Here is a 22350-nt window from a genome sequence, read left to right on the forward strand (position 1 = left end):
CCACAGGAGAACACTCTGGAGACTCAACTCAAAAGGATTTAATAAAGTAGAATATTTCAGAACCTAAACCTAACGTTCTCAATATTTCTCTGGGAAAACGTGTCCCAATTTCCTACTCGAAATTTCACAAGCATGTCTTCTCTGCGTGCACTGAGCTAGAGCTTCCTTTGCCTTGCCATCCGATCCTATTACCCTGTCTAGCTCCAGCCGTGGACAATTGTAAAAATTCCCTAAACCTAAAAAGTAATAATAATAATAATAATAATAATAATAATAATAATAATATCCAAAGACTAAAGGCCAAAATGCATTGAAATTTTTTAGGAAAAAAAAGATACGAAAAATCAGAGTGTTTTTAAAAATATTTATATTTAGATATATTCTGTCTATTTGGGGGAAGGAAAAGAACCCAGAATGAATAGGGTTGCTGTTTTGAGCTTACAGTGCAATGTTAATAGATTAGAATAAGTAGATCAGAAGCCCTGTATAGTCTCCATATTTTCTGCTCAGGAGAAACATTTTTGACATGGAAAGAGTAAAATAAGAACTAGTAATAGGAAATTAAAACTTAGATAGTTACATGTACTAGAGGAATGACCTCCTTTTCTAAATAAATCCATATCATTTGTCTTCATTGAAATATATCCTGGATTAATGGAATATGCAAATGATAATTTTTCATTCATTCACTTAATGCCTAGTATGTCTCAAGGACTGTGTTAGAAACTGATATTCAGATTACACATTTCCATTTTTCAAAGTGCTTGTAGACAGACAGAAACAAAAACAAATTATTGCACGTATTTCAGAGGCCATGATCACTTCTCTAAATCACCAGTTTTTGAACAGAATTTAAAAATAAAAGTACTGCAAAGCCACCTCATTTTCTTATTTGAAAGTTATTCTCCAAGCTGAAGACTGGTCACCTCATTGTTAGATTCCAAAATAAATGTATAACATTTATTAGATTATTTTTGATCAATAAGAAAGGAGATTATTGATGACCAAGAGTAAATGGAGTCCTTTAAGAATAAGCTAGACAGGTAGAGGAGGGAAAAATGCTGTAAGAACACCTTTATTGAGTTCAGCAAGGTATTTCTCTTACTTTGTAAATGGTATTTCTAAACATACTGGGTTGAAACTAAGAAAATGGATTTATATCTGATGGGACCATTGTGATCTGAAAAAAAGAACTGATGACATAGAAAGTGCTTGACTCAGCTCTTTCACAAGTGATTTAAATAAGAGTATCATATTTGTGGAGGAATGAAGCTAGAAGGCATAGTTAAGGTTTTAGATAAATCATTTTATTTAAGGAAGACCTTTACATAGAGATCCAGTATCTCTATGATACTGAAAAGGTAAAGTTTAATAAGGTAAAGTTTAATAAGGATGTTTATATAATTCTCCATCCAATTTCATGACTACCCTTACCAGTTACTTGTGTATCGGAGGCTATGGTGTGTGTCTATGTATAGGGGGATCTTAATTGCAACTCCTAAGATAGTGGTTTCTGTAAAAAAAAGACAAGTTAGCAATGTCTGGCAAGGAAGTTAATGATTTTCAATATCCATAAAAGCAATTGATAGGGCCAACATTCTATGCGCTGCACAGATCATAACTGGATATTGTGTTAATTTCTGGGAAATATACTTGAAGTGGATATATTCAAACCAGCATCTACTCCAAGGAACATGACCAGTATCTTCATGATAAGACCTTGGACCAAAAGTCAGAGGTTGTTACAGATAAATTTGAGCTGAATCTAAGTGAGAACTGTTAGCAATCACATATCTAAGAAGAAAGAATTAACCACCTGGAAAGAGAGTCGTTCCTCATGATTCTGTCGAATATAGACCTGCCAAGTATGTGTATGTGGCAGAATTATTATATGGGGGATTCACATTATGTAAGAGATTGACTTACATGCTCTTCAAATTGTCCCTACCCTGGAATTCTATGATTCTCCATATAATTCAGAGAACAGAACTCAGGAGAACCCAGGCTTTTTAATTAATTTATTTATTTTTAACATCGCAGTGCCTGGCATATGAAGTACTGAAAACAAATTTTCTGAATAACTGAATGCACGAATAGAAGCTGCACAGGGAAATAACTCTAAAGAAAACCTAAGAAAAGAACAGATACTAGGGCAGTGATTTCTACTCAGATGACCAAACCAGGAAACCGGACTTCATCTTCACCCTTGGTCTTCCTTGTCCTTATTTTTCCTCTATGCACCTCTGTTTACTATCATTCCAAATACTCTCTCTTTAAAATCTCTCAAATGAATTGATTTTCTTCTTTCCTTTTTCAGACCATCATAGTAAAACCATGTTCCATTCTTGCCTTCCTGTAATCCATTCTTCACACTTCAGCTAAAGAGATCTATCTAAATTAAGTTTCTGAACCTGCCTACCATCCTTCAATTATTACTTAGCTTCCTTAGGATAAATTCCAGATGCCTTTATATGGCCCATAAATCCCTGCATCATCTGGTCTCTATTTATCTCACCAGCTTTATCTCTGTCTACTTCCCATCTTGCATGTCATAGTCTTAATATATTTAATATCTGTTACTTATTTGTAATTACTCCTCTCTCCCTGTGTGCATATATCCTGTTCCATTTTCCTCCTCATTCTTTGTATAATAATGATAATCATTATCTATTATATATGTAATAACTGTTTGATAATCACGTTGAGCAGTCGCAATATTCTAGGTGGTGGCCTACACATTTTACATGCATTATCTCTTTTAATTTTCACAAAGCCTTCAAATAGCAGCTGCTATTTTCCTCCACCTATGAGGTAACACAGCTTTCCAGGGCCTGGGCCATACAAGAGGCTGGACCTCCAGAGCTTAGCTTTCCTCTAAATTATTTGGGATCTCAGGGTAAAGCTGCAATGTAAAACATGTGGCTGTCTGTCAGCTGGACCTTGAATATTCTATATAATTTTGGATGCTTAAATAGGGAGTCAAAAAAGAACTCCTCACTCTCTTTATACTCTAAAAAGGGTAGCGTATTTTTTCTAGAGAATAATTAGTTTCTCATCTGACCTTATCCCATCTTTCAACATGAGCAACAAATATATTCAAACCAAACACCTTTTTTTTTTTTTTTTAAGACCCGGAGGGGGACGTAGTTTCAAAACACAAGATGTAGCTGTGTTATAAGCTTGCTTTTTTATATATAATTAGCCACAAATAATATCTCAAAGTTTGATATAAGAATAGTAATGATCACTTATAAATAAGCTATATAAGAAATTTAAATGTGTGCTTGAATCAATCTTAGGCTATTCATTCCAATAAAACTTACAAAGTCAGTATCAAACAGCAAGGATAATTAACCTCCTTTTTTAAAAGAAAAAAAGTCACTAAATAGGGTACATTTAAATATAATGCTGACATCTTAATCTGGAAAGAATTATCCCCATTTGTTCCCACAAATATAGGATCTTATATTGGCTCTACATAGGTTTTTCATAAGGTCTTTGAAGATGCTGTCTCTTCCAGCAGTTATTTAAAATTAGCCAGCCATCAAGCAAGGTTCTCTTCCTTGTTTCCATGTTCCTAAGAAGGGCAGTGATTATCTGTATCTTATTGCTAGAGTTTTATTTAAAAAATAGTTCTATACCAAAAGATTTCCAATAAAAAATATAAGTATGTGTATATGTATGTTTTATGCACATGTATATACAAAAATATAATTAAATGTCTTTGTTTCAGATTTTACATAATCAAAACTTTAACCATGGGCCTGACTGGCTTAAATTTACTAGGCAAATGAACAGCAAAATTCTTAGAAGAATAAAGATTTCTTAACCTCTCTAAAAGAGTCTCAAGAATCTCAAAGTTTAGCTATTTGAAATCGATATTAACTTTAATGAAAAGTTACTTCTGAAGTAGTGTGATGGTGAACCTTACTGAAAACTTCTGAACCATTTCCTTTCAATTATAAAGATCACTAGAAATATGCTTGAACATTTATTTATCTGTATCCCAGCACACTAGCCTCTTTCTGTCCTCTTCTTGCTTCCTATTTAGCTTAGAGTCCATGGGCATAATTTCAACACACTCAAAAATTCCTAAACTTTTTTTGCTCCTCTTTCATTTGGTTGTATCCACAAGTCATATTCACAGCCACCAGTGAATTTTCTTTCTTCATGTCTGCGTTTGAACACCTCTATGCTGCCGGAGGACATTATAGCAGAAGTTGAGCCAGCTTCATTTGGGAACTCAGCAGTACCCAATAATTGCAGTATTTTTCTCTTACCAATTTTGTTTCTACTCTCTGCAGCTTTCGTTAGAGACCTCCACTGTCCTCAAACCTGCATCTTCTGCACATGAGCTCACAGTCTGCCTTAGAGGGAGAGAAAAAAGAAACCAACAGGGTGCCCTAAATTATTTGCTGCTAAATACACACTAACACTAGTCCTTCTCCTGTTTTATTAGAGGCAAGTAGGATACTCTCTTCTTGCCTGAGCTCATCTCTTCCCAGTTTCTTAGTCATGTTGTGCTGACTTCGCAATTGCTCTTATACCTTCAAATTCTGCTCTCTTCTGTATTTTGGCCATCAGCATTTAAACATTCTCAGGTTTCACCTATTAAGAGAAATCCTCTCTTTATTCCACGTTTCCACATCAGTTCCTATCCATTCACTTCCCAATCTGGTGTTAATAATTGATTTTAAAATCTTTCCGAGTCACCAACTTGAACCTAAAGAAGCGAGAGGCAATCACATTCCACATATGAAGCTCATGTAGTGACTTATTTATCATGTGAAGTTTTAACATTCAAAGTTGACTAGTTTATAAACAGGCAAAGGCCCATTCATTCAGTAAGAGATCTAGAGGATTGAAGTGAGACCGCTCAAAAGTTTCAGGCACCCATTTTGGACTATGACATGTTAGCTGGTAATGTCTCCTTGTGTCTGGATGTATGCTGATGTTCCCAAGGAAAACATGCCAACAATTGGATTTGATCTTATTCATTAAATGGTAACTTAAAACCTGTTCTTTTTCTATATCAATTAAAACTTGTTATTTGCCTGTTACTCACAGAGGTCTTTAACTGAAGAACATTTATTTTTCACAGAATCTGTCTTGCTATTATCATAACCTTGACAATCTGGAGTGAAGAAAAAAAAGAATAATGAGGTTATGTGTTGTTGTAAATAATTGCTTGTAAGAAAGAATATAGAAAGAAGAAAAATTAAATGCTTTATCTAGATGAAACTGCAAATATATATTCCCTCTGACATGAATTTATAGTATATTCCCACAACATATGTCAGAGTCCTTTATGACTCTGGCTTTTTGTCCTTTGCAGAACATCTTTTTTAAGTCATGAGCTGAAACACTTAATATTATAAAGTGAGATAACTGCTCAGTATTGCTTTAAATTAACTGACTATGGAGAACAAGAAAGTTCATAAAAACTGAGAAATCAGACAACTTACAAAAGTTGATAACAAATATATCAGAACTTTAAGCAGTACTTTTTGAGTGTCTCCTTTATGTATGTGTTTCCTCCTTATTTTCATAATTTCTCTTAAATTTTATATTTAAGGTATTTTTATTAGTATAAGTTTTCTGTTTTTGAAAATGACAAATGAAGATGTGAGGGCTATTAATATTCCACTGTGTGCAGATTTAATCAACTTGTTTTATTGGAGAGCAATTCCTAGATAGCTGGCAGGCTGCAAAAGATGATTTTGTCCATGGGAATAACTGGCCCCAAATACTTTTGGCAATTTTCCTGGAGAGCTCAGAAATTGCCTTTTTTAAGAGCTCATCAAAGAGTTCACAGGTATGTTGACAGGAAAGCCATTTTAACCCCTTAGAAGTGATATTTTTTGGTTTTAATGTTCTTTCTGTTGCATGTGTGATGTAAAAAAGATCTCTTAAATTTCTTAGAACATGGTGGTGCCAATGTGTATGGACATTTATGTTTTCGTTCATGTGAAAATTTGAAGAGCTTCCCACAGCTGTTCCGGAGCTAAGGCCAAAGAATATGCGTTCTCCAAAAGGCCTATCTAATAAAACAATACCCGGTTTCTCTGAATGAATGCGTTTAGATGAGGCACGTACAGGGTGTTCCATTGCACGTCAACCTTTACTTTATAATGATTGAGCAATAAAAATGGAAACTAAGTTGCCTAATTTCTGAGATATGAATTTCTGCTTCATATTTTGTTGTATTTAATATATTTTATGAGTTGTAGTAAAAGTTTTATTTTTTCAAAGAATTAGTCTATTGTGCTTGTATAGAAAAACTTAAAATGATATTCTCATGGCTTTTTGTTGAATTATTTAAATTCCGTTATTTTCCTAGTGCCACTACTATATCCAGGGAGCAAGAGGGCTACCTCAAAAACTACATTTAAATCAATGCTGTTTTGTGATGATTTATGGTAATATTGGTGAACCAACGGATTCAACGGAAAAAAGTTTGCTTTTTTCCTCAGAGCAACATTTATAAACATCTGTCCAAATAAATGTTCCTGTTGAGAGAGACCCAGTTGGCACCAACACCATTTGTTTTGCCCGCTCAAACAGAGGAAGAGGAAGTAGTGTAGCAGGAGGAGAAGAGTGATAGACTTCTTTTATTCTTTCTCACATTCTGAAGACTGGCAAATGCATATTTATAAAAATAATAATTATTATTATGACATTTGTGAGCATATTAAAATTATGGACCCAGAATGTAAAATTATTTCCTGCCCCAGATTAAGGTGAGGAAGTTGAAAATCAGAACCTGCTAGTAATTTTAACCAAGTCATGTATGAGAACTGGAACCCAGATACTCTGACCTTCACCCTAGTGCTCTCTTAAGTCGCTGTCTCTGCAGGGGTCCATCGTACTTTGTTTTGAGCTCTAGCAGTAAGCATGTAAGGCCATATGAGGATCTGAGCACTCTTTTGTAAGTTATTGCTTCTATTTGTAAAACAAGCCAGGAGTGGCCTGAGGTAAAGAATGTTCTTTAATAAAGTGCCTAATTTCTTCCCGGGGTATACTAGAGGCTGGGAAAAATGTGGTCATGCATGTTTCAGAGTGGCTCATTTTCAAGAGACAGACTTACTAGTCAACAATTAGAGCTACCCTCAACCTGATCATGCTTTTGGACGCAGTGAGTATGTGTGTCATGGTGAAATTAAAAAAAGACACCAAGTCTTTCTCATATCTGAGCTTTTGCACATCTGAAATGATGCTCTTGTTTTATCCCATGGCTTTCTTTGGACTGAAATGTATCCATTAACATTTGTGTGCTTTTCTTTTCCATCCATCCTTCTCCATCTCATGAAAAGCACATCTGGGTAAGTTGAATGACAATGGCTGCTGAACATGTTTATTTTCAGCACCATCCTTTTTTTCTTTTATCTTTAGTATTTCTCTTTTCAGTTGTAACACAAGCTGCACTGCCTCTGACCTAAAACGAAAATTGTGAAGTGTATTCATTTCTACACCATAAAGGAATCATTGGTTCAGAGAAATGTTCACACTCAAATTAATGATGGTGGCCTTGCGGGCACATCTGTTTCTTCAGTTCTATTAGGCACATGTCAAAGGCATTCCAGACGTCATTTCCTTTCTTCTCGAGTCATTCTCTAGGAGTTAGTATGGCACTCAGTGAGGCTTAAGTCATGGGCCACTTCAGTACTTTGGACAGTGCTGCATGATTGGGTCCTTCTGTGTGTTCCCTAGTGCTTTCTGGTTCCCCACCCGCATCCTCTTCCAGACACAGACTTCTGTGTTCATTACTAGAACTGTACTTAAATGAAGAGGGTTAAATGCTGGATCTTGCCCAGTAGGACTTGTATGCCTAGTTTCCAAAGTAATCCTTGGTTTTGGTTGATTCCTTTGGTTGTGTGTGTTTTTTCCATTATTTCCTATACTACTGGTTAATTTTCAAAGCTTTAAAATCCAAACAACTCAATCCTGCTCTTTGAACTAAAATTAGAACATGTTATTATCTATTCCTAAGACAAATTGGGCTTCAAAGCAAAACAAATTGTGTACAACATTTACAAAATATTTACATTGGTGTAAACTTCTGCATTGGTAGCATGGTGAGCTTTTAAAAACACTTTAGTTTGGGAGAGGTATTGCTTTTAAATTTAAAGCTATATATATATAAGCTTTTAGAATGAAGACAATTACATCAGTTTCTTCTGATCACCTTGGTTGTTTGATCAATTCCAAACAACCTAGCATGTGTTCTTAGAATCTAAATAAAACACGACTTAGATCTGTAATGGACTTTTAAGTGCACTTCATGTGAAAATGTGCCATAATACGATATACAAACACACATTCAATATATATAATATATATTACACACACACACACATGCATATTTGGTAAATAAAATGGCTCCAATGAGATGCCGTTATCCAGGAAGCTAGGGAGAGTGCCCCTAATTTGCTTTATGGATATTTTATATGCCAATACAAGGTCATATACTTTGTAATATTACTTAGTTCATTACTATCGCTTATATTTGTTATACTTTTCTACTCTAATTTTAAGTTACAGTTACTATTACTGATTATTTAACAATGCAGAATTTACTTCAGTTATGATAATTTATGATATTAAGGATATTAAGGATAAACTAGGATATTAAGCTCTAGTAAGTGTTCTTAAAAATGCAAGGCGAGCTGTGGTTAGGGTAATGTTCAACTTTGCTAGCCAAAGTTGTAAGCTCTTACTTTTTAAAAATAATGAATATTCTAGACATTAGATTTAAAACATTGTTTTCATGTCATCATATAATACCAGTCTTCTGTTTTCTAAAGACTTTTAAATTTCATGAGGAAAATAATCCCAATAATAAAACTTCATTTCCCTATCACTTTTTGAATGAAATACTGAAAAAGAATAAATGCATGATGCATTGTCATTTATGGGCTTTAAGAAACTAATGTAATTGTCTTCATTCTAAAATTCAGATTCTTGTCATCTTGTACATGCTCCTGGAACTTAAGAGTTTATGACCTCAAAATCACTTCCCTTGTAGAATCTCTAACAGAAAGCTTAGGAAGTTAAAGTACAAATATAGTGAAAAACAGAAGATTTGAGGTGGAAAGATCATTCATTAAATTAGCAAACAGAAGATAAAATTTAAGCATCAACTTTCCCATGTGTTGCATACCCTTGAGTGACTGACATATTCTCTTTATTCATTGATACTACTGTCAACTTCCCGCACCTCATAAGAGCATGAGAAAATATGTATAACCTCAGAAGCATGAAACCCATGTACTTCAAAATCTGAGTTAAAGAGGGCTGAAAATTAGATGAGGCACTAAGGTAATCTAGTCTAAATGGTATCCAAATAACCTGAAAATTACCAGTGTTCCTCCAATAAGTCCCCAGTTTACTATCAGGAAGTGACTAGGGAGAACAGACCATAGAATCTTTCAAAAGTGAAATTGTTCAGTAGAAAGTAATACAAGTCCCTTTAGTTTTCAAGAACAGCATGAGTAATTGTATTGCTCCATCACATTTGTGTGTGTGTGTGTGTGTGTGTGTGTTTATACCTTTTTAATGGTTTTGAAACTGATTAAAGTCAAAACAAAGTGAGGAAAGAAATTATGTAAATCCTAATTCAAATTCACAAATAAATTCCTGAGACTAAGCCCTCCATTTCAGAGCAGCTTGAAGGAAAAAAGGTTTCAATATGAATAAGCTTTGGTTTTAATGTAGTCAAACTATTTCAATTCCAAACAACCTAGCATGTGTTCTTAGAATCTAAATAAAACACGACTTAGATCTGTAATGGACTTTTAAGTGCACTTCACGTGAAAATGTGCCATAATACGATATACAAACACACATTCACTTGCACACACACACACAATCACAGTACACTGTGCTTTTAAAATCAAGTCAACCTCGTTAATGTCGAATTTGAAACTCTTAATTTTATGGAGCTAAATATGTATGTTTAGGCAATCAATGTTCTGAAGCAGCTGATTGGGATTTTGACATTTCTGTTTAGAATAATTACGTGAGTTAAAATATACATTTTCAGCTTGCACATGTTAGAAAAAATGTGGGTGGTACCATATTTTGTTCATATTTGCTGACCAGAATTTCAAATGGTTTCACAAATATGTAATGTAGATTTTCATAGAATTGATCAACAAATCTAGATTTCTGAATAATAGAGTTATAGCCTATTGTCTGTTTGAAATTTGAGGTGATCATTTCCTACTTATCCTTCTGACTATTGAATTTTAATGGAACAATTAGTAATGGTGTGAAGTGAAGTGTAAGTAAATTTACTGCTAGTATTATGTAAGGAGATTTATTCTCTGGCCTACACTGTTGAGAAGAGATTCAACTGTCAAATTATTTTGACTTATATTTTATTCTTGGTTCTTATTGAGCCACATATTTATTTCTTCTGGTTATATCAGTAACTAGTTACTTGTCATGTGCTACAGTAAATAAATAAGCCCTTAAGATAAATTTTTCAATCAGAGAATTACTTTGTATTACAATTACACAAAATCAATTGAGCTGAAACAAGTTACAAGAAATTCAGCTTTTCCTTCCCAATTAGATAAAGGAGACCAACCTCCTTCCTCTGACAGAGGTGCAGAACCTGACATTAAGGAGGAACAAGAAGAGAAAAGGCATAGCTCTTTTTTTCTCTTACAATGTTGAGGATTAAAAGGTGTGATAGTAAGGGGGTAAAGACTATACATATTAGCCAGGAGGCCAAATAAATATATACCACTTCTAAATATAAACGAACCACAAGAAAAGAAAGTGGGACACTATACTAACAATGAAGTGGATGCAGTTGGTTTTAATGTAATCAAATTCTTATCGTCAGTTTACCCTCCTTTCTCAGTAATGAAAAATTCAAAGTGTAATTAACTAAAGGATCATAGGAGGGTTAAGAAAGTTAACTCTGTGGCCAAGTTTTTGGGGCTCAAATTCTGGCTCTGCCACCCACGTTCTACACTCCAAGTGACTTTTGCTCTTCAATGTCCTCAGCTGCAAATGAGTATCAATATGTATCTTACCATTGTGAAAATTAAAGAAATTATACATATAAAGCACTTAGGATAAAGCACTTAGGATAAAGCACTTAGGATAGGATAAATGAATGTTAGCTATTGTTGTCTGGGATCCAAACCCTAATTTGTCTACATCCAGAACCTTTCTTCTTTCAAACCATGATATAGTATTTCTGAAGAATAGAAGTGGTTTAAAGACAAGAGAGCACGTTAGATAAACCTCTATTACGGTACATTGTAAATGAGAGGTATAAGAAGTGCAATTACTGGAGTATACACAAGTTATACTATTTATATAGAAGAGAAATCTAATTCTGCCTGGGAGAAGTCTTGGAATCTTCACAGGAAGGATAAAGCATTAGCTGTGTCTGAGGGACAAGTATGAGTTTGCCACGATTCTGATGCAAAGAAGGATGTTTCAGTCAGAAGAAAAAGATAAGAGTCACGGAAAGGGTCAAATAAAATGAGGTATTCGGGGGATGGCAAGTGTTTCAGCACTGACTGAGCACAAGAGTCTGGAGAGAGAGCCAGGGCCAGATTACTAAGGGTTTTTTTTCCATCATGCTAAGATATTTGACCTTTATTTTTAGGACAATGGGGAGGTTTTCAAGTAGGCAAGTCTCAACAAAAACTTTGTGTTTAGGAGGGTCTCATTGGGAGTTGGAAAAAGGATGGAAAGGAGGGGGTACCAAACAAGAGACAGAGAGACTCTGGGAGTTCATTGCCATGATCCACAAATGATGAGAATTTGAACAAAAGCTTTGGTAGTAGTCAACCAATTTGCAAAATATCTTATTTAATATTAGAGAGTACATTTTTTTCTCTTTCTGAACAGCCAATATAGGTAACTGCTAAACAAAATTCTTATTCCTTTTCAAGATGTAGTGCACAGTTTGATGTTAACAAAAACAAAATACTTAGAATTCACTCTGTCATCAAAGATCCCAGATGGTTGTCAACATTGAGAGTTTTGTGGGTTACAATATAACAACCATTCAAGAGATATTCTTAGCTATAGCATGGGAAGAAAAGCAAGAGACAGTGGAAGAGCAAACTCTCATCTCTAGGACTTTAAAGATTTTATTTATTTATTTATTTGAGAGAAAGAGAGAGAGACAGAGAAACAGCATGAGAGGGGAGAGGGTCAGAGGGAGAAGCAGGCTCCCCACTGAGCCAGGAGCCTGACGTGGGACTCGATCCCAGGACTCCGGGATCACGACCCGAGCCGAAGGCAGTCGCCTAACCAACTGAGCCACCCAGGCGCCCATCATCTCTAGGACTTTAGAGTCCTGGGTGGGAGAGGAGATGCACGCATGTGGTGCTAATCAACAATCACTATGAGTGATTTTTGACACTATAAGTATCCAGAATTTGAAGGATAAAGAGTCCTTGTGGAATGGGATTATCACAAAAGTGAAAGGAAGGGTCATGATTTAAGCAAACAGTAAGATTCTGATAGTTGAAGAAGGGAAAGAACTTCTCAGCTCTGGAAAATGGTACTCACAATGATAGAATTAGTAATGCACAAATTATTTGCAAAAGTAGGTTCTCAGTCCTGGTTAGAAGTGAAGATGATTAGAAAGGGAAATCAAGACTAAACCTATTTAGTATTTGTAATTCAGGTTGAGGGTTATACTTTAGACATTTAAGGAACCATTGGAGGGTTTTTAGAGGACAATGCTATGTCAAAAATAACACTTCACATTCATTAGCTGCTTCCTTTGTGTGAGGTCCTGTTGTAATCATATTACATGTATTTTCTCAGGTCACTTTCATTGCAACCCCCTGAGGAAGCTACTGTTATCAGCTTTATTTTACAGATGAGGAAACTGAGGCACAGAGAGGTAAAGTGACTTGTCTGTGGATGCACAGCTAAGAAGAGGAGGTACCAAGAATCAAACCTAAGCAATCAGACTTTAAAGGCCACTCTCTTACCTATTCTGCTAGCATAGCAGATTTTTTTTTTTATGCCAATGTATTAGAAGGGTTAGAGGACTTGAGATAGGGACCAATTAAAGGGTTGGGGAAAAAAAGTATGGTGGCAATGAGAATAGAAAGTAAAGAAAGATGAAATGGAAAACATGAAGGGGAACTGGGCAGGCATTAAATGGAAGGTGACTGGCACGGCCATCACACAGTCATATCACAAATTGGCAATCCTAAAATAGCATTGTAGGCTAAGTGGTCTGAGAATAAAGTCTCTTTTCACTGACAGTGATGAACCATCCATGCTGAGAAGAATATGAGAAAGGAGACTTTACTGGCCCTGTGGTCTGTGACTTTTTTGAGTAATTAATGAACTTTATTTCTCAGAGTTTAACACTTTCTTGAACTTGTTGATTTACGAGTTGTGTTCCCCTACTATGAGGACATGAGGACAGGGAACTTTGCATGCCCCAGGATTAATCAAATTTGTTAGGTAGTCAGTCATCTGATTTTTTTTACAGACCTACTATGTGCCAGGTTTTGTGTTCAGCAAAGAATAAAACCGACTGAATCTCTGAGTCGATAAAATGTTAAAGGTACTCTAGGTAGGAATGCTTAGTAGTCTAGGGCGCTTATAAAAAGAAGTAGTAAATATTGCCTCAGCGGCGAGGAAAGGATGGCTTCAGAGAAGAAGTATTTTTGTATGTCTTGAAAATCAAGCCAAAGTGAGGGGGGTAGACAAGGCAGGGAGGCAAGAGGACATTGTTGAGTGTGATAGAAACACAGCTCACAAATATGCAGGCATACTCTACCAATTAGGTCAAAACTACAATAGCTGAGGAGAGACATAAAACCAAAAAAGGAGAAGCCAGACATTTCCATTTGGATTGAGTCACTGAGGCAAAGTCATACTTGCTTACATTCATGTGGATTAAGAGTTAGAAACTACAAACCCAGCAAATGCCCTTGATTTATGTGCATTTGTTAGACACTCTTGATCGTTTACCCATAAATCCTTGGGGCTGGTTATTCTTAGGGTGCCCACACCTTGTTCCTGTCCTCAGATCAGGCCTAGCATGCACAGTTCCCCTCTGTACCATTACATATGGGCATGCAAATGACTCATACACTCAAGTGTTTCTCACCTGTTGGGCCTCCTGAGGTGTCACTTTCCAGTCACAGTAACTCATTGACACCTAATTCAAGAGAGTCTGACACCTTTGGGGGAATCTAATAGCATTCTTCCCTGTAGATGAGAATGTGTTTCTTGAAAACACTCAATGATTCAGAAGTTTTTCTTCTTCAGTACAATTAGTACTTTTCTTTGAGTTTTCACACAGGTGATGACAGCCCTGAGCCAGATAGATTTTCTAAAAGGTACTGATATCCTCTAAAATCTAGTCTACATCTTAAAACAAAAATGCATACCCATAACTATAGTGATATATAAATTAACCTTTGGGAAAAGATGGTTGAATATTAGATTGTCTGGAGAGAAAAAAAAAAGAGAAAAACAAAACTATTTCTTCAGGTCTAAAAACAAAGACAGCAATTTCCAGACTCACACGTATACTAGGGAAAGTTGATCACAGCCTTGCTCTGGAAGAACTGTCACTTGACCTTTTGAAATGTTGACTCTGGAGTACAGAAAAAAATTCATACCTTTCCACACACGGACTGATTCAAAAGAGAACACCAGTATATTAAAAACGCCTGTTTGTGACAAATCAGTGTTTTATTTAGTATTTCCTAAACAGTTCAGGTCACTATTTCTCTGTCAGTGACACCAAAATATCTCATAAGAAGAAGCATGCCCCCATACAGTTAATGTTGGCCCTTAATATTATGTTAGAAAATCACAATGTATTAAACTCCGTGATTTCCAGTTATTATAGTTTTGCCTGTATTATGTTTTTTAACATTGCTTCTTTCTCATGCCATACACCCAGATATATGTCTCTTATAAATTCTGTATAGTGCAGAGTTTTTTAAGATTGAGAAGAATTGGGCGCCTAGGTGGCTCAGTCGTTAAGCGTCTGCCTTCAGCTCAGGTCATGATCCCACGGTCCTGGGATAGAGCCCCGCATCGGGCTCCCTGCTCAGCAGGAAGCCTGCTTCTCCCTCTCCCACTCCCCCTGCTTGTGTTCCTGCTCCCGCTATCTCTCTGTCAAATAAATAAATAAAGGGCGCCTGGGTGGCTCAGTTGGTTAAGCGACTGCCTTCGGCTCAGGTCATGATCCTGGAGTCCCGGGATCGAGTCCCGCATCGGGCTCCCTGCTCGGCGGGGAGTCTGCTTCTCCCTCTGACCCTCCCCCCTCTCATGTGCTCTCTCTCATTCTCTCTCTCTCAAATAAATAAATAAAATCTTTAAAAAAATAATAATAAATAAATAAATAAATAAAAATCTTTAAAAAAAAAAGACTGAGAAGAATTAAATGTAATGTTGCTTTGAGAATTTCAGTGCATTTCTTTACACAGTTGATTCTACCCTCAGATTAAGGGAAAACGCATCTGGAGTTAAAGTCATGTAGCACTCAGTTCTGCTGCAAAACCCAGCCTTCCACCCCTTATCTGGCAGTTTCTCCCCTGTTTCAGCTCAAAGGCCTTTACATGGGCTCCAGCCCTGCCAGTTGGGGTCCAAAGGACATAATCCAGTGAACTAGAGCTCCCTTTTCCTATTATCGTAGCGTATTCTTACTAAAGTTATTGTGGTTACAAGAATTCGCGATTTAAGCAAAACAAACAAAGCAAAAACAAAGAAAACTTTTTCAAGGGCCAAATTGCCCAAAGATTTCACAAACAATTGTGCAATTAAATTTCCATTAAGACAGAAAATAGAACTATCTGAGCACATTGGATTGCGTCTTAACCACACTGCTGTCAGGGATCCCATCCCATGCCAGATCATACTCGGGATCAGCCAGAGTGGGTGTTACTCTGACAAATTGGCTCAAGAGGAAACAGAATTTAAGGATTTTTTTTTTTTTTGAAATGAAACTTTGAATGGTGTTGTAATCCAAAATAGAAAAAGATACTTGGACTACAAAAAATATATCCGTTATGGGGCTCAGTTTACTCTAACAAGAAGTACCTAACTGCGAACACTGGCAGACATGTTCAACATTCACAGCTATATATTGAGCACCTTGTCTGTGCCTGACCTTGTTCTAGATGCTTCTAATTATCTCTAAACAGAATATGTGAAAACATCGGTCCTCCTTGAGCTTCTATTTGATTGGGATATAATAGACTGAGGTGTAAATGATACTCTGTGTTCGAAGATAAGTGCTGTGGAGAGAAATAAATCAAGGAACAGGGATAAAGAATGTCTGGTGGGGGTCGAAGGAGGGAGGGGGGAGACACTCAGAGAAGGTGACATTTGAGTAAATATTAAAAGTAGTGAGGGAGTGAGCCATGTGGAGACAGAGGGCACAAGCATTCCACACAGAGAGAATAGTGGGTACAAGGGTCCTGAGGCTGAAAGGCCTGCGCCGTTTCCAGGGAACAGCGAAGAGGCAGCATCATTGTGTGAGGTAGCAGCTGAATCAGAGAGTTGAAGGGGTAGGAGAGTAGATCCTAACTGCCGTTTTGCCTTTTATTCTCAGGGAGACAAGGAGTGATTGGAGGGTTGTGAGCAGAGAAGTTACGGTATCTGACTCAAGTTTGAACAGGTTCACTCTGGCTTGTGTGGTGTAGTATTTTTAGAGAACTAGTCAGAAGTTTCACAATTAAAGTGTTCCAGCTTTTAAAAATGGCTTTTGTACAACTCCTGTAATTCACCTCTGACAATGTTATGTGCTTCCTAGGTGGTGAGCGCCTATTTACTTGCCTTTTTACTAAATGTAGCAAAAAACGGCGGTAAATGTCTGTTTCTTCCCCTTTACTGCCACTCAGCTGCCACATCACTGAAAGTGTTTCTTGCCCTGTTGGATATAACATTACAACTCCGAATAAGGCTCCTCAGCTCCCTGGAGGCCTGCTCTCCACTGGCTTGCACGTATCCCATGCCAAGTCCTTCCTCTGACCCCCTACCTTTACTGCTTATCCTGCTTAGAACGCCTTTCCACAATCCCTTCAAAGCCAGCTTGGTTGCCACAATCCTTCACCAAGTGTTTCCATTGCTTTTGACTCATATTCCAAAATCCTCCCGCTCAGAACGGGCATCACCGAGTTTTAGCATCTGTTTGTGTACTATATTGTGTTTTTGGACAGTTCATGTGTTTGCTTTTTCTATCTAACCGGGGATCTTGTGAAAAACTGGGGCCATGCCTGTATTCTCACATGGGACACAGGTCTAAGGTCACAACAGGTGCTTACAATGAGTACCTTATGGTTGGTTGGTTGACCCTTCAACCCCTTTCTCTCAATACCAGTAGCAGTGAGACTAGGCTCCTTGAGTCTGTTTTTCAATGAAGGAATGTTGGGAAGCCCGAGGGAATGGGGGATGGTACAGCAATCCAGGTGAGGAAGCCCCTCTAGTTTTCACTTTGGATTCAGGGCACCCGTCACTCTTCCCCGTCACAGGTGCTGAATAACTGACAGGTAGAACTGACCTGTGCTTTCCTTGCTAGTCCCTCAAATGAAACAGCAGTTGATTTATATGTCTCTTCAGCTGCTCTAACTTCAGTTTTTGTTTTGCCTCTTTGTTTCTTTTTTCACACTGATTATTTGTTGGCAGCATCCACTGCAAATATAGAAGTTCTCACTGAAAAGCATTTTCGGTTATATACAGTTGACATTGAACACTGTGGGTTTGAACTGTTCGGGCCCACTCATATGAGAATTTTCGTCGATAAATACACTACAGTATTATAATGTATTTTCTCTTCCTTATGATTTTCTTAATAACATTTTCTTTTCTCTAAATTTACTATAAGAATACAATATAAAATATATATAACATGCAAAGTATGTGTTAGTCTACTGTTTATGTTGTCAGTAAGGCATCCAGTCAAGAGTAGGCTATTAGTAGTTACGTTTTTGGAGAGTCAAAAGTGCAATGCAGATTTTTTACTGTGCGGGGGGGTTGGTTCCCCTAGCCCCCGTGTTGTCCAAAGGCCAACTGTATCTTAACATATTATAATAAGCAATTGATTGTTTGATGGTGGGAAATAATCAAATGGTTCATTTTGGAGTTCATATATGATATTACTGATAGATTCCTAAGCGTGAAAGATAACACATTCAAAAGAGCAAATAATATACTACGTTTTTATCATTTGTGTGTAAGATCAAAACATACTAAGGAACAGAGAATATATTTTCCAGTATAGTCCCGGTCAGGTATATATCAATTTGAGTTTCAACACATATTTGCTATTTCAACAATGAACAACTCAAATTGGTTTTGTAAATGGATGTCAGTTATAAGGCTCAGTAGTAGAGACAGTGATTAATAATGCATTTGTCAAGGCTCTTTACAACATTTTTCTATCAGAAACAACCATTTGTTGTCATTGAGGTGTTTCATTTTCATTAAAAGCAGGAGTGATTATAAATGAAAAGGAATGTACTATTGAATTTCACACCTTACATTGCTTTCTAGTGATAGAAGTTAATTGCCCTCTGAGTTCTCTTTAAATGAGAGGTAATTTCATAGACTAGATTAAAAAAAAAAAAAAACTCAGAATATAGCTACCTGGACCTGGAGAGCATACTAAAATGAAGCACATTTCTTGAATGGGACTAAAATAACCAAATTTATCTACTGCCTCTATATACAGACATTTTCTCTATCATTGAAATCGTAAGGAGAAGTGAGCAAGGCAGATGGAAGAAGCCTCATTTAGATCCCATGATGTATGCTTGAATATGCATATGTGGGCTATTTTCTTGTTAAAAAGATAAGATATTTGCTGATAATAGAATTCAGCTTTTTAGTCCATTAACATTTAATGTTTGAATTTTGTGAATAAATGTTGGGAGAAATTATTTTTAGATTTCCGTGTTTCATAAAATCAGTGGGTGATTTCCATGTATTACTAAAAGGAAGAAAGAAATCTGTTATTCTGTATTATCTCAGAAAAAGTTTGTAAAGGATTATTGGTTTTTTAAAAATATTGTCATTAAAAATAGTCACCACTGTCTTTTTCAATGCTACATAACTAATAATCTCTGCTGTGTACTTCAGGCATGAACTTCTAGAAGAAGCTCGGAGGAAGGGATTACCTTTTGCTCAGTGGGATGGGCCCACTGTGGTTGCATGGCTGGAGGTAAGAGAATTAAACCAGAAAGCTCTTAAATTCATCACTTCGGTTTGATACTTTTTCTAGATACAGGTAAGGATGGGTTCCTGAAGTCACAGCTTTCGAGTAGCCTGGAGTAGCTTATAAAGGGAATATTTGCTTTATCCAGGGGCCTATGGGCATTGTTTGGATCTTACTCTGATACATTCTTGTGATTGGGGCAGAAGGAAGCACCTAGTGGGATAAAAGGAAGTTTCTCTAAATCTCACCATCTTCATGTCCAGAGAAAGAGAAGACAGCTATTGAGCCACACATCTGTTGTCGCAAGAAAACATCTGTCCCCATCCATCAGTCCAGGGTTCTTCCTCATCAGCAGGTTACAGAGAAGAGCCATCTCTATCTTCAACACTTCTGTGTTTTCCAAGAGATCACTGTCAGCTGACTGCACAGAGAACCATTCCTTTGCTTGGAAATTAATTCTAGAACCTAATTCTCTAAAGCCTAGAGGCCAGCTAGGTTTAGCCACTTGGAATAAAGCAAGAGAATACTTAGCCCCTTGTTCTCCTCTGGGTCTGAAGTGAGTGTTATAATGAAACAAGAACTACATTCAGCATTTTCTACAGAACACTGGGACCGGGGGGGAGGAAAAAAAAACAGCACCTGAGCAGGGTGGGGGGCAGCAGGAGCAGACTGGGACAGTGGAGGAAACACACATTTGATCACAAAAGACCCCTTCGTACCACATATTAATAGTGCTCACTGCCTATTCCGTTCGGTTCTCTAATGTGGATTGCTAGCAGCTGCCGGGAGATGCCAATGTCAGGGCAGAGAAGAAAATAGGCTTTTCTTGCCTGGCAGAGGCTATTAGAACCATTGTTTTAAGTGGTTGGAGATGATGAAATCACTGACTTTCATCATCCTATCATATCCAGAGCTAACAAATTAATCAATGAGGAAATATGAAAACCCATTTTAGTTTAAAAACTAGTCTTATATAGATAGATATAAAGACATACTTTGCATTTTTTCTTAGACTGAGTGAAAGAAGCCTGGTCTTGCTTTATTTTATTTTCTCATATCAGTCAGGGGATTTTCAGCCTATTAGTGATCAGAGCTGCTTCTTCCAAATGTGCTTTTAACATTATGATACTTTAAAAATCAATTATAAGGCAACATGCTTAAGAAAGCACACTTTAAAATTGATAGCAGTTTTTTTGTTCAGTGTAACTCCAATAAAATGAGCTGCAGTTTGACAGAGAGCTGCTATTTTGGCAAGTGATGAACAAAGCCTTAGATGAAAAAAGCTTTATGACATTAAGGAGCTAGGAAATGACAGGCAGTGAAATTTTGTGCTAATTAAACCTATCCTGAGCACACAGAAGTTGCTCATAATGTGCTTCCTAAAGTGACTCAAATTATAAAATGGAATAAATAAGATGAGTGAGCGGGGTGATCCAATGACGGAGAGCTCTTAACTTTCCACCTCCTTTAGTGACTCCTCGTTTGCACAGCCTGGTAAGAATGATGTGCAAACATAAGACTGATGCTTCACACACCATTTATCAACACCAGAAACTTTTTGAAAGTCTAATTAGGGATGATACCCATAACAGTGTATTGGCAAGCATTTGGGTAATATTATTCAGTATAGAAATCTAAATATCTTAGAAAGGGGGGGTGAAAAATCATTAGAGTCCAGTGAAGGTATATTTAGATGTTTACTTATTTTGCATAACATGAGTTTATAAATTAAGAAGTCCCATCTTCCATCATATCTAACAGTGCCTGTCAAGGTGAGGTCAATACCTTGTGCCACACCTGCTGGAAGATAGTACGAACTTCTCAGTGATGGGCTATACTTAGAGCCCCTCTCCCTTGTCTTTTATCTCTAATCACAGCCCAGGCCACAGTGACTCAAAGATTTGGCTTTCGGTTTGTTTGTCTGCCTCCCCTATAGAGACAAGTTAGCCTCCTCATACGACAGAATTTTTTAAATAAAAGGATATCTGGTTAGGTTAGTTATCTATTACCATGTAACAAATTATCCGAAAACGTAACATTTATCTTCTTCATGGCTTCTGTGGGTCAGGAATCTAGCTTGGGTTTCTGATCAAAGTCTCTCACGAGGCTGCAATCAAGGGGTCAGCCAGATTGGCAGGCATCTCAAGGCTTGATGCGGGGAGAATCCACTTCCAAGCTGACTCTGGTTTTCACAGTCATGATTCAGTTCCTTGCCAGTGGCTGGCCAGAAACATCTGTTCCTTGCCACGTGGGTATCTCCAACAGGGCTGCACACAACATGGCAGCTGAATTCCCCCCAGAGCTAGAGCACTGAGACGAGGGAGGGAGAGAGGACTAGCAGGAGTGAAGCTACCCTCTTTTTGTAACCTCATCTGGAAAGTGGCATCCCATCGCTTCCACAATAGTCTATTCATTAGATATAAGACACTGGTTTCAGTCCAAACTGAAAGGCAGAGGACTACACAAAAGCAGAAATATCAGGAGGAAATCCCTGGGACCCATCTTAGAAGCTGCCTACCACAGTGCCTAGAAGTAATAAAGCTGACTCTCTTTGTTTTACAAATGAAGAAAATAAGGCCAAGGTTTAGAGAAGTTCCAGGACTCACCAGTGACAGTGAAGCAATTAGAGCCCAGCCTTCTGGTCCAGAGCTCTGGGCATTGATGTTTGCTGATTTATAGCTTGTCTTCTTTCTCTTATTCTCACTTCTCACTCCTTTTGCTCAATCTGTTCATATCAACAAATAAAATAGTCCAAAAAATCACTATTTTGGACATTTAAAGACCAAGATTTAAACTGCTCACTTGCCTGTGCCCTGCTTCTTATTCATAGCTAATGATGGGGGGGAAGGGGAAATGGAGAGAATATTCCTTTTTCAAATGTGTGTAATTCAAATGCTACAACACCATCCATGTGAATTGGCATTCACCCAGCGCTTAAGATGTATGCAGACACTCTTTACCGATTCCATTGTCTTTTAAGAGCATCATAGCAAAGTTGAAAAATTGGAATCCCTAAGTTCTGATGCATTATTCATTTTCTTACTCTCTTTACCTAAAGTTTTCCAGATGTTTGTAACTTCAGTCTCTCCCTCTAGCACATCATTTTATCCTCCAAAACTTTGTCCATGCAGAACATCAACTTAAGTTCACACAACTATCGCATGCTATAGGTAGGTATG

The 22350-nt window shown here is 37.1% G+C and overlaps 1 protein-coding gene across 5 annotated transcripts in view; it reads left to right on the forward strand.

Moving 5' to 3' along the window:
• PPFIA2 (PTPRF interacting protein alpha 2) overlaps window positions 1-22350 on the forward strand; it is a 476257-nt gene that overhangs the window by 425161 nt on the left and 28746 nt on the right. For all 5 annotated transcript variants that reach the window (XM_064590837.1, XM_054506898.2, XM_054506899.2 and 2 more), the window contains one exon: window positions 19096-19177. In XM_064590837.1, the coding sequence (XP_064446907.1) occupies window positions 19096-19177 (82 nt within the window). The remainder of the gene's footprint in view (window positions 1-19095; window positions 19178-22350) is intronic.

The sequence above is a fragment of the Mirounga angustirostris genome, unplaced genomic scaffold (assembly GCF_029215605.1).
Source record: "Mirounga angustirostris isolate CCGP_5_RB_7025 unplaced genomic scaffold, mMirAng1.0.hap1 SCAF_5, whole genome shotgun sequence".
In the NCBI taxonomy this organism is placed as follows: Eukaryota; Metazoa; Chordata; class Mammalia; order Carnivora; family Phocidae; genus Mirounga; species Mirounga angustirostris.